We start from the raw sequence: 12620 nt of genomic DNA, 5'->3' as shown, positions 1-12620 counted from the left end.
TCCCGTCCTGGAGGCGCTTGAGGTCTGTGCAGGCTTCTAGAAGGGCCTTCGGGCTGGCCGAGGCTGTTGGTCAGTCCTGGCAGGAGGTGGACGCCTGTGGGTTCCATGTCTGCTGCAGGCATGACACGCCACACCTCTGTCGTCCACGTGGCAGTACCTCTCTACCGTCACAGGGCAGGGGACGCAGGCGCAGCCCGGGGAGAGCCAGCAGCCCTGGTGGGGAGCAGGTGCTAGGCTCCGCAGTCTGTGCTGGAGCCGGGCTTCACCTGGGTGCGCCCGTCCTGTTCCACACCTGACGGCCGTCCTCCTGCCTCCTGGACCGGCCTCCTGCCTGTTGCCACTTGCAGAGTGGGTGGTGGAGCAGGAAGTGCCTGAGATGAGGCGGTGAGTCCCCTCCCTGAACTGCCCTTCCTGGCTTGGGCCCGTCTGGCTCCCCCGGTGCTGGTTCCAGGGGCCCGGCTGCTTCAGGGAAGTCCCTTTGGCACAGGGATTGTGCCGCACACCGAGGGGCTTGGGCCTCAGCAGCTGCTGCCAGGAAGCCGGGGCATCCTTACCTTACCCCCCAAATGCACGGGTCTTCACCTTGTGATTTGGAAACATTCCTGAACTGTGCTAGTTAGGAAGCTTGGTTTATTTTTTATTTTTATTTTTGTAGAGATGGGGTCTTGTGATGTTGGCCAGGCTGGTCTCCAACTCTTGGCCTCAAGAGATGCATCCACCTGCCTCGGCCTCCCAAAGTGCTGAGATTCCTGGTGTGAGCCACCGCGCCCAGCCTGGCTGTGAGGTTTGGGAAGGCGCCGAGCCGCTGGTGTGAGTGCCTGCTTTCCAGGCGCTGCTTTAAGTCAGCTGCAGAGCGCACTCCTAGACAGACAGCCCCACACACGTGCATGCAGCCCGCCATGCTGAGCGCGGCCCAACAGGAAGAGGTCATGAGCTCCGACCACAGCCCGGGGTCAGGCCCACTCTGCCACTTCCTGGCAGTGCTGGGGCCGAGGGTGAGTCGGTTGGTGGCCCGGGCCTCGATTTCCTCACCTGTGCAGTGAGTGAAGACACCTGTGGTACTGTGTGTGGGGCAGGTGCACAGTCTCATTCATGGCCTTAAAAGCAGGTGCCCAAGGGGGAGGCAGCACTGCTCACTCCCCACCGTCCCTGGCTGGTCTGGTTCTAGAACATCAGCTCCGAGAGGAGAGCGACCACACTGCGTCCTTTCCCCAGGGTCGTGCTCTCTCGTTGACCGAGTGACAAGAGCTGCCACACTGCATCCTTTCCCCAGGGTCGTGCTCTCTCATTGACTGAGCAACCGTGTGGGCTGTGATATGGTGGATTTTGTCTCAGGGGAGGTCGGAGGGGAAGTCTCTGTATATCTGCGCCCTGTGAGGGACCCAAGTGTATGCCATGGGTGGGCACTTTGTCACACAAGTAACCCTGGTCCTTCGCCTGGTGAGGAGGCTCTTGGCTGCCCCCACCGCTGGGCAGAGACGAGTCAAGGCATCTGCTCGCGTGGTCACTGCGCAGAGGCCAGAGGGTGTTACCACTGTCTGCCACTGGCAGAGCTCACAGCAAGGCACTGTGGGGCGGCTCCTGTGCACTCCTTCCCCCCAACCTGCAGGCACTGGGGCCCTGAGAACCAAGGGCAGGTCTGGCCATGCTCTGTGCTCCCACACTCCTGCTCTCCATGGGAGGAAAGAGCCAGCCTGCCCAGAGTGCAGCATCCTCACCAACCCAGGCCGGCTGTGGCCCGGGAGACTGATGTCTGCCTTTTCCGCCCTAGGCTTCTTCCCTGGGAGCTCGCAGGGCTGCGACGCCTTCCTGCGGCATAAGATGACCCTCATCTCACCCATCATCCTGAAGAAGTACGGGATCCCCTTCAGCCGGGTGCGTACGAGGCGGGGCCTGCACGCCTGTGGGTGGAGTGGGTACCGGGCCCAAGCCCAGGTGGCCACACATACCCCCAGGAGATAAGCTGCTTAACCCTGAAGAAGTTTCTAGAACAGTGATCAGCAAGGCAGAGGAGGGCCGCGTGGCTCAGCAGTTACAGCTCTTCCACGGGGGAGAGAAGACGGCAGAGCTTGAGTCTGGCGGGGTGTTAACCTCCCCTCCCAAACCAAACTAAAACTTCCTCCTGGGTGTGGCCATCAGAGGCCCCTCTGCAGGGGCTGTAGGGGTGGAAGGGCAGGGGTGGCCCCTGCTGACCTGGCGGGAAGCCACCAAAGAAACAGAGGGCAGGGCCCCTCGCCCCGTGCAAGGTGGGAACCTGGTTCCTACCACCCCAGGCCACACCCTAAGTCTCAGGCACCCCATGGCCCACGTCACCCGGCCGTGGAGAGAACTGTCTGTTTAGAAATGACATACCAGGCTCTCCTGCACTGTGAAGACTGTGAACTCATTCAGTTCACTGCTTCAGGGGCTGCTGGTGGAGGCTGTGATGGAGGAGACCTGAGGCCGACGGGCGGGGCCTCCCTATACCTGGTTTGATGGACGGCTGGGGTTTGGTGTCCCAGGAGCAGAGCAGGCTGTTCTCAGGGTCCAGCTCAGCAACTACACCCACTCGAGGCAGTTCCTTCCCCGCGGAGAAGCCTTTGTACATGGGAGAGTCTAGGCCTATGTCCCCAGCTCTGTCCAGGTGAGAGGCACATGCCAGGAACCTGCAAGGCAAGTCTGGGCCGCAGCCCCGAGTGCTGGGCAGGAGTGGGGAGCAGCTGGGGAGCCCAGCTCATGAGGTTCCATGGGAAGAGTGATGTGCAGGCTCGGGAGCATGCCCTGTGGTGAGGCCCTGAGTGTCAGCCAGCCGGAAATTGCTTGTGACATTTCAATCAAACCGCCAAAGCATCAGCTCACACATCAGGGATCCGCTTTTCCTGGCGGGGCCGCAACCCAGAGGCTGCCTCCCAGCCGCCGCGGGCGTTCATCAGACAGCGCAGATCTCGCTCGGAGAAGCGCGGGTTTCTGGCCTTTCCTCTTCTCCCCCGTCTTCTGGTTGGAACATCATTCATTACCAGCAAAACCAGACAGATCACGGCATTGCTCAGGGAAGTGAGAAATACTGATTTTCTGGCTGGTTTGTCTAAAACCTTCTCCAAAGTGGTGCTTCCTGTAGGGGGGTGCCCATCGAAGGGGCGGGCAGGTGGTGAGTGGCCTGGACTCCCGGGTCAGCGTCTATCGCACTGCAGTTTGTCTGTAAAGTTCCTGAACCTGAGCCAAAGGTGGCTCACCACCAGCCCCAGAGCGGCTGCTGGCACCATGCATGGTAGCAGGCGGGCTCCAGGCAGGACGGCTGTGCTCCCCCACACCCCCAGCTGGTTGCCGGGGCCAGGCGCCGGTTTCTCCAGAGGCTGCCACAGTGAAGGCCCCTGTCCCACTGCAGCGAGCAGCACCCTGTGCCGCCCAGCCTGGGGACCGTCCTTCAGCCCCTCAGACACCGCGGGCTCGAGATGAACGTCCTTTCCAGAGAGCAGCGTGGATCCCGTCATCTGAATTCCTGGCAGCCTTCAAATGAGTGACTCCCCACACTCCCCTTATAAATCTTTGTAATGGTATTTACTTCTAGGAGAAAAAGCCGATCGATAGCAGAGCTTTTTAATAATTAAAAGTGTGTATTTCTGTAGTCTGCCATTGACTCCCTCATTTATTCTGCAAGAGCTTGCAGAGGAAACCGAGTTCCAGGCTTTCTCCATGCCTGGTGTCTGGGGCTGCGTCCTGTCACCACTGATGACTTTGCCGCAAAGCCTATTCATCATCCCAACGCCTTCTAATTGATTGTTGGATAATGTTGACAGCAGTGACACGGGACAGACACCGTGAGCGCGAAATGAAGCCGCCAGGATGCAGGTTTCCTCGCAGGAATGTAATCTTCTTGTCCTAACCGAGTGCATTTTCTGTTCTAGGCCTTGGTTCACAGGAGGGCTGGGGGAGTGAGGTCCTTACACCATGAGAGCTTGGCTCTCTGCTGCCATCACCCCCATTCGATCTTGGCATTCCGGGGGCCCAACTGGATCCCTGAAGGCTCTGAGTCTGACGTCTGCCTGACGCATGCCTGCAGGCCTAGTTCTCCAGGGGAGAGACAGGGAGCCGTCACTTGGCCTTAGAGCAGGTAGTCAGGGAAAAGGCTTTCCGAAGCCAGCTCAAGTAGGATAAAGGAATCAGTAATGACATTTACTTTACCTTTTTAACTTTTTTTTTTTTTCTAGAGATGGGGTCTCACTCTGTTGTCCAGGCTGGTCTAAAGCTCCTGGGCATAAGCGTTTCTCTTGTCTTGGCCTCCCAAAATGCTGGGATTACAGGTGTGAGCAACCATGCCTGGCCCGGTAATTACATTTTTTTTTTAAAAAAAAGCCCCAAACCTTAATTTTATTTGCCCCTCGTTTCACGGAGCTCCCAGCGTAGTGGGGAGAAGCCGGTCCAGAGAACTCCACGTCCTGCACGGTGGGGGCCAGGCTCTGGGGCCACGTGTGCTCCCCACCACCCTTATTTTCTGCCGCGTGCTCGTTCTGCTGCACGTGGCTGTCACTTGAATGGGAATTTAAAAATATAACTTAATGCACACTGACTTCCGTTGATTGGTGCAATTAATTATTTGAAAAAAATATCATAGTGTTCTTAAGGACTGGCGTTTTTCCAAGCTGTGTCGGTTTTGATTGATGTCTGACGCCGTGGCTGGCTTCTGAAAGCCTCGCCAGTTCTGACGGCTTGTTGGTGACTTCAGTGTATCCAGCGATGTCTGCCCATCTTTCTGGGGGAATACGTAATGATCAGCAGGCCTGAGAACTCCTACAAATCAGAGATAATAAAACAAACGGCCCGATGAATGCGGGGTGAGGGGCTTGAGCAGACGTGTTACGAAGGAGCTGCAGGAACGAAAGCCATGGTTCCGTGCCCAGCGTCAGTAGAAGTCAGAAGGAGGCAGCCAGCTGGGAGACGCCGTCAGCCCTAGGACGGCCACGTCAGAACACCACCACCAGATGCCAGCGAGGAGGGCACAGCCACACGCTACTCACAGCCGGGGTGGATGCAGAGCGGTGCCATGGCCGTGGAAAACCGTTCGGCAGTTTCTTGGAAACGGAAGCATGTATCCTGTGCCCCAGCGATGCCACTCTGTGCATATTTACTCAGGAGAAATGAAAACATGTCTCCAGAAAGATTGGTACATAAGTGTTCTTAGCAGCTTTCTTCACAAGAGCCCCAAACTGGAAACAGCACGCACGTCCGTCAACAGGAGGATAAATAACCATAGATCCACGCATGACCGAGTACTGTTTAGTAATGAAAAGGAGCGGTCGCCTGGTGCACACGACAGTGGGAACAAATCTCAGAAATGCGCGCCGGGCGGAAGACAACAGGCACGTGTCCCTGCTGTACAATGCCGTTCATGTGAACCGCTAGGAGGGAACGAGGTCTGTGGTGACCGAGAGCGTGTGCGTGGTTGGGTGGGGATGGCCTGGTAGACGGCTGGTGGGAGGGGTGCCCGGGGGCCCGGCGTGTTTTGTTCCTGTCTGGATCAGTGGTTATGCCCAGCACTCCGAGCAGCCTGTGATCCCTGCGTTTTACTGGATGTTAAATAAAGACGAGGAGCCCACTTGACTTCAAGGATTCTAGTCTGTGAGCCTCAGTTTCCACATCTGTGGATTGGGCCCACAGCCCCACCTTCCAGAAGCCCTTGGCCCGAGCCCCAAGGTATAGCAGGTGGGAGCCATCACTCCAAATTTGTTGTTGATCTTTCTGGATGGTCCTCTTTCAAAGGCTTTATCAACGGGCTTAGCAGTGAGCAGAGAGTGGGGGGTCAGTGTGGCCATCTCGAGTGTCCCCAGAGTGGGGAGGGTTCCTAGGGCACGAGGCTGTAGCCCCCCAGCACTGGTAGGCAGCCCTGTCTTTTATTCCAGGCCTTGGGGTGGCTGTTGGGAAACCTTGGATCTGGGGTCATGGGCCCCACCCCAGCCACGCACGGCTTGGCTCCTTAGCTTAGGGGGTCCTGCTTCAGAGACCTGCAAAGTCGAATGGGCCGACCATCCGAATTGGACCTGGGTCTGGAAGCATCGGCCCGCTCTCCAGGGTGCTGATCTGTGGTGTCAGGTCCTGTCCCCAGTGTGCAAGTGTTTCTGGATCTCCATGACCTCGTGGAGACCCCCTTGTTGGGATACGATGGAAAAACGGCTTGGGATGGCGGCGTGTCGCAGGCCCCTTCCTGGCGTGTTTTGCGTGTGCAGTGGTGGTTCCTTTCTCATGCGAGGGCAGAAGGTGTCCTGAGCGCATGCAGTGTCTTGTCTTCAGAGCATTCTAAAGCTGCTGTCAGCACCACCCGCCCCGAAACCAGCCCCAGCTGCTTCAGGACGTGTCACAGTGACTGTGAGTGTGACTCAGCTACCTCCAAAGCAGGAGGCCCCCATCGTTCCCCATGAAGGTCCAGCTGGAGACACCCCCACGGGCATTGCATCCAGCCACGGCTCCATCTGCGGTTCTCCCACTGGGGTGATGCTGACGGCCGCCTTGGGGCAGGGCAGGGGCTACTGGGGCTGGAGGGGCCCGGCTGAGCAGAGTGGAGGTTGCAGAGCTGTGGCTGTGGCTGCAGCTGCTCACCATGTCCTTTATGAGCCGCGTGGGAAATGGGCTGGAGCCCTGGAGCCCCTGGATCACCTTTGACTTCATGAAACCTCCTTGGCTCATAAGCCAGGCTCCCTGGCACTTGCTGGGAAGTCCCTGTGCCCCATCCCCTGGTGCGTCTCTGGTGGCCCTGCCCTCACCTGTCCCCTTTCCCTCTGCAGATCACACAGGAGGCTGGGGAATTCATGATCACATTTCCCTACGGCTACCACGCCGGCTTCAATCACGGGTTCAACTGCGCAGAATCTACCAACTTCGCCACCCTGCGGTGGATTGACTACGGCAAAGTGGCCACTCAGGTAAGAGCTTGCCCGCTGGGAACAGGTCCCAGCAGGGCTGGAGGAGGCTCTTTTTTGCCTTTGCAGCCACACGCCCATAGCTGGTCCAGCAGCCGTTTCGCTGAGCCCAGGGCCTGGGCTCTCAACCAGGGTCTGATTCCGGGCTCCTCAGAGAGCTTTTGCCCAGAACACTCCTTACCTCAAAGACTGGAGAGGAGGTGGGCAGGTTGGGTGGACGATGGTGGCCCCGGGCCCATCTCCGGCAAGTTGCATACATCAGCTACCCCACGGCCTGCGTGGGCCTCCTGGGCATGGCCGGCTGCTCGGGTCTAGGGGTTGGAGTGTTTCCTCCACCGGCACCATTGTCCCCCCTGCTGGCTGGCTCCTGGGCATTTCCTGGCCATCATGGTCCCGGGGATGGGTTGTTTGCTGACATCTCTCTCCTGGGGGCCACTTGGCCGGGCAGGAGCCCACTCAGGCATCTGCCCCCATCCCTCCCTGCTCCCCTGTCGGTGGCAGCCCCCCAGCTCCCAGTGCCTGGGCGCTTCCTGCTGGCGGGGTCCCTGGAGGTCACGGTGAGCTTAGCGTGCCCGTGGGAGGACTTGTAGCGAGTGGGCCTTGCTTGATTTTTTTCTGGTGATTCTCGTTCCTGGTCTCAGAAGGCTGATTATTGGCCAGCAATTGGCGTCTGAACTGAGCGCTTGTTCCCCACTCTCCTAACGCCATGTACAGCCATCTGTGTGGCTGTTCTTGACCACATGAAGGGCGTGGGAGGCTACTGGATGGATGGGAAGCCCACAAGAGCTGCTGCTGGGCACAGGTGGGACAGGGTTGCCTTGGCTGGCCACCCCCTCCCCCATGGTCTCTGCCTTGGGGTCCCAGTGACGGGGACGTGGACGGGGCTTATGAACCCTAAGCCTCAGAAAGGGGAGTGTGGGACCCAGGAAGGGAAGCAGCTAGGAGGCCGTCTGGGCACCACAGGTCTAGCCCTTTCCTGGCTGCCTGTCTGGGGCTGGGGGCTGGGGGCTGGGGAGCGTCCTCCCAGGGCTGTCCCTGAAGTCACCTGCGTGCTTTTCCCAGCTGCCCCCAAGTAGGACTGAGCTGTCCCAGCAGGCCAGGCTCGGCCGCATGGCCCTGGCTCAGGGCTGCTGTTTCTGGGCAGCATTGAACAGCCCAGCTCCTCGCAGCCCCTCTGTCTTCCCCGCAGAGACAGCCTCAGCCCCTCCCGGCGTCTCCCTCTGGTTCGGGGTCACGTGGCTGCTCCTGATGCAGCAGGGCAGGGGCAGCGGGCTGGCCAGAGTGAGAGCAGGTACTTCCTCCCAGCGTCCCTCACAATGCGGAGCCTTCCAGTTCCTCCAGGGCCGGGGTCAGCACAAACGGCAGATTCTTCTCAGATCCAGACATGGGGGAGGTGTGATAGGAGAGACCACAGGGCCAGATCCGGATTCTTTGACTCTCGCAGCATGTTCTAGATGTCAGCCCTTGGCCTGGTACGGTGGCTTATGCCTGTAATCCTAGCACTTTGGGAGGCAGAGGCGGGCAGATCATTTGAGGTCAGGAGTTTGAGACCAGCCTGGCCAACATGGTGAAACGCTGTCTCTACTAAAAACACAAAAATTATCCAGGCATGGTGGTAGGTGCCTGTAATCCCAGCTACTTGGGAGACTGAGGCGGGAGAATCACTTGAACCCAGGAGGTGGAAGTTGCAGTGAGCTGAGATTGTGCCCTGGTACTCCAGCCTAGGCAACAAGAGCGAAACTGTCTAAAAAAAATACGTATGTATATATTATATGTAATTTGTATATATAATATATAATTTATATAATTTGTATATATAATATATAATTTATATATGTATTATATATTATATGATTATATGTATTATATATATTTATATAAAATATATAAATTAAATTATATAAATTATATATGTTACATAATTTATATATTATATAAACTATATATATAACATAATTTGTATATATAAATTATATATGCATATATAATTAAGATGGATTTTGGCTGGACATGGTGGCTTCACGCCTATAATCTCAGCACTTTGGGAGGCTGAGGCGGGAGGATCTCTTGAGCCCAGGAAGTCAAGGCATCCCTGAGCTATGATTGCACCACTGCACTCCAGCCTGGGCAACAGAGTGAGGCCCTGTCTCAAAGAAAAAAAATGAATTTCACCTGTTTCATTTTACTCCCCACCCCCGCCGACCCTTTTACAGAGAAAGGGTCTTAATATGTTGGCCAGGCTGGTCTGGAACTCCTGGGCTCAAGTGATCCACCCACCTCGGCCTCCCAAAGTGCTGGGATTACAGGCGTGAGCCACCACAGCACACCACCTCTTTTTGCTTTTTTCTCCTGGCTGCTGGGAAAATGGAGACAGCATAGGTGGCCTGTGTGACATCTCTCCTGGCTGCGCCGGTCTGGACGAATGAGCTAACCTTTATTTTTCTGGCTGTTTCTCTGCCTTCAATCCAGTTTAGAAAAAGAACAGGGGTCTACAGCAGGGAAGGCTTGAGAGATGCCCCCGGGACTCAGTTCAGAAAATCTCGAATGTCTCTAGTGAAGACTGTGGGTTTTGCTAAAGGAAGAGAGATCCAGAAGTTGGGATTTCGGCTTTTTGGTCTAAAGGAGTAGTTAAGTATCTTGGGGCTGTTGCTATGTTGAAAGGGCATGTGTCTGTGTGTTTGTGCCACCGTGGGGACACCGCGGGTGTTGTGACCAGACCAGCAGCAGATTGAGCTGTAAGTCCCAGGCCTTGGGCTTGTCCTGGAGGTGCTGTCGGAGCTGAAACTGCAGCGAGGTGGTGGGGACTGCCCAGATATTAAAAGCAATTTGGGGTTCAGCCATGTGTTCACAAACAAGTGGCATTTGGGAAGTGCAGACTTAGATTGGGCTCCACGCTTCCATTGTCAGGCGGTGTAGCGTGAAATTGCTGAACAAGTGCGTGCAGCGTGCAAAACACACCAGGTGTTCCAGGCAGGCGCCCAGGGCTTGGGCTTCCTCCTGGACCCCCCAGCCCCGCTGTCCCAGCCCCTGCTCAGGCACCCCTGATATAGTCAGGCCTGGCCTGGGCAGCAAGGGCCTTACGCCGAGAGTGTCATTAGCCACAAGGCCTCTGTGGCCATCAGGGGGGTCGGTGGCTCTCAGACTTCTTGGCGGGGCAGCCGGCCCCTGACTCTGGCAGGGTTTTCTCTCCCATAAGCAGCCCAAGCTGGAGAGGCTGTTAGAGCATCTCGCCACACAGATAACAGAGGAGCGTTAAAAGGCTGGGAAACGGTCCAGGTCAGGTGTGGCTTGGGCCTTGTCCAGATCTTGTGTGCAGCCAGACTGGAGGGAAGGGGCAGCCCAGAACCCCCCTTTTCTGGTGTCCCTCTGGTCGGCCCAGCTCCCCCGTCCCATTTGCATTTCGGGCCACTTTGTTTTGAGCAGATTGTTCAGAAGAGAGCCAGAGAGGAGGCTTTCCACCCCTCGATTTGCTTAGAGACGTTTTTGCTTGTTGGCTGTTCACCTTCCTTGACCCCTAGGGACCCCTGCCCCCCCACCTCGTTGTCCCCTTTCTGTCATTTTTGTGCTCAGGAGCTGACAGGTAAAAAGCCACCCTCCTGCCCTGGCCGGGCCCTGTGAATTTTGGGTGTCTGTGTTCACAGGTTGGCAAGCTAGGGCTCGGATCTGGCAGGCCGACGCTATGCCGTCTGCAAACTGAGCAGCAGGTTTACGTCTTCAAAGGGTTATGGTAGGAGGGCAATTAAAAGGATGTGTGACCTGTGACAGCCAGACGAAACTGAAATCTCACTCCGTAAATGAGCATCCTGTGCACAAAGTCACACCCTGGCATGGAGGTGGCGTCTGCATCCGCTTCGCTGTGCGAAGTTGAGTAGTTCCGAAAAGGCAAGAGGCGTGTGCTGCCTGGCCCTTGCAGGGGAAGCCTGTCTCCACGTCTGCAGAACCCAGCAGGGGTGCACGGCTCGCAGGACAGCCACCTCCTCCCCTGCCCAGCCCCCAGGGCCTCTGTGGGCAGAGGGGCTGCTCCGAAAGCAGGTTGGCCCCCACCGCCTCACCACACCCTGAGCCAGTGCAGCTGCCTCTGGAGTTCCGGATGGGCCTGCCAGCAGCTATAGCCGTGAGCAGGCCAGATCAGTGCCATGGATGTGCTGCCACCTGCCTGCGGAGCATCCCTGGCTGCCCCATGGCAGGCAGGAGGCCCAGCCCTCGGCCCAGGTCTGCCCCCACAGGACAGAGGCTCTCCAAGGTTCTCCCTGGCTGTAAAATCCCAGAGAAATATGATCTCCCTGCAGCGGGTGGCTTACCTAGATACACAGCCGTGGACCAGAGCCTCCTGGTGGAGCTTCCAGGGCCCTGTGCACACACACATGAGGCAGCCTGGGGCTCTCCCCTCCCGTATTCTGCAGCAGGGCTGGCGCCTGCCTGAGCTCACAGGTGGGATGGAGCAGCCCAGGCCGGCACTTGTGGCCTAAACACGGCCTCATTCACTCCCCATCAGCAGAATGCCGTGGGCACACGGAGGCCATTGTCGAGGGGGGTGGGATTTATTCCCATGGGTGTCTTTCCTTTCTAGCTGGTCTGCGGGCATTCGCCCTTGCCACCCATCTGTGCAGCCAGTGACACAGTCAGTGCCTCTCGGGGCAGGAGGAGGCCTGGTGGCCCTGTGTGTCTGTGTGGGGGAGGTATGGCTGTGTCCCCACCCCCGGCTCTCCACTCCCGCTCATCCCCTATGACACCTGGTGTCATGGACCTGCTCCCCTCGGGGCTGGTGACCTTTGGACCCCAGTGGTGACAACCGCAGAGGTCCCCAGACATCACCTTCAGCGTCCCTTGAAGGTAGGATTGGCCCCAGTGAGAGCTGCTGCCCAGGGCCACTTTCGAGGTCAGTCGTCTCTTTCTGGGGGGTGGGGTAGGTAGTGCCACTGTCATTTTTGACTCCCCTGCTGGTGTAGCCTCCTAGGCCCAGGTTTCCCGGCATCTCCCCTCTCCTGCCGAGGGCCTCCATCTCTGAGTATTCCATTTGAGCTGTTCATCTCTGTGCCACTTTTTCCCAACTTAAGGCGGCTGAGCTCTGCCGTGGTCTGCAGCCTCGGTGTGCGACGTCCCTTAAGCGCACAGGTGTTAAGTATCTCAGAGCCATGAAACTTTGGCCGCTGCCTTGCCTGACAGACTCCCACCTTGAGGACGGACCCTGGCTTCGGGGCTGGGATTTCATTCGTTTCGCTCGAGTCTCCGGAGGGGGACCAGGCTGTTCGGAGGGTCTGAGGAATTAGGGCACCGGGCTGTTCGGAGGGTCTGGGGAGTGAGGGCACTGGGCTGTTCAGAGGGTCTGGGGAGTGAGGGCACCGGGCAGCACAGGTTTAAGTCTCCTCTGTAGAAACCTCACGTCTTTCAGGAGGTTGCTTTCCCCTCAGGAACTAGAAGTTCTTTACCAACCTGCTCCACGCCCACCTGTGAGGAGAGAAGCCCATTCCTTGTGTTTACTGCCTGCCAGAGAGCGGGAGGGAGCCTGTTTCCTCGTGGGTGGGATGTGCCCGCCAACTCAGGTAGGCCCTGGGCATCTGAGGGCTCCCAAGGGCCCATCATTGTCAGGGTGACCGTCCATACCTGCAGGAGCAGGGAGCCGGCGGCTTAGCTTCCTCTGGAGCACGGTTCCATCAGCCAGATGAACTCACATCCAGCTCTTAGCAGCTCCTGCAAAAACCCGCTCTGATCAAAGGGAGGTGAGTGTAA

At 57.6% G+C, this 12620-nt stretch overlaps 1 protein-coding gene across 6 annotated transcripts in view; it reads left to right on the top strand.

Annotated features, from left to right (window-relative positions):
* The window catches only part of KDM4B (lysine demethylase 4B), a 187374-nt gene that overhangs the window by 108212 nt on the left and 66542 nt on the right, over positions 1-12620 (top strand). For all 6 annotated transcript variants that reach the window (XM_032178568.2, XM_032178567.2, XM_032178569.2 and 3 more), the window contains exons 8-9: positions 1772-1875; positions 6756-6893. In XM_032178568.2, coding sequence (XP_032034459.1) covers positions 1772-1875; positions 6756-6893 — 242 coding nt within the window. The remainder of the gene's footprint in view (positions 1-1771; positions 1876-6755; positions 6894-12620) is intronic.

This window comes from Hylobates moloch, unplaced genomic scaffold (assembly GCF_009828535.3).
Source record: "Hylobates moloch isolate HMO894 unplaced genomic scaffold, HMol_V3 SCAFFOLD_15, whole genome shotgun sequence".
Lineage (NCBI taxonomy): Eukaryota > Metazoa > Chordata > Mammalia > Primates > Hylobatidae > Hylobates > Hylobates moloch.
Note: the sequence above shows the minus strand (reverse complement) of the source record. Positions and strands in the feature narration are given on the sequence as shown.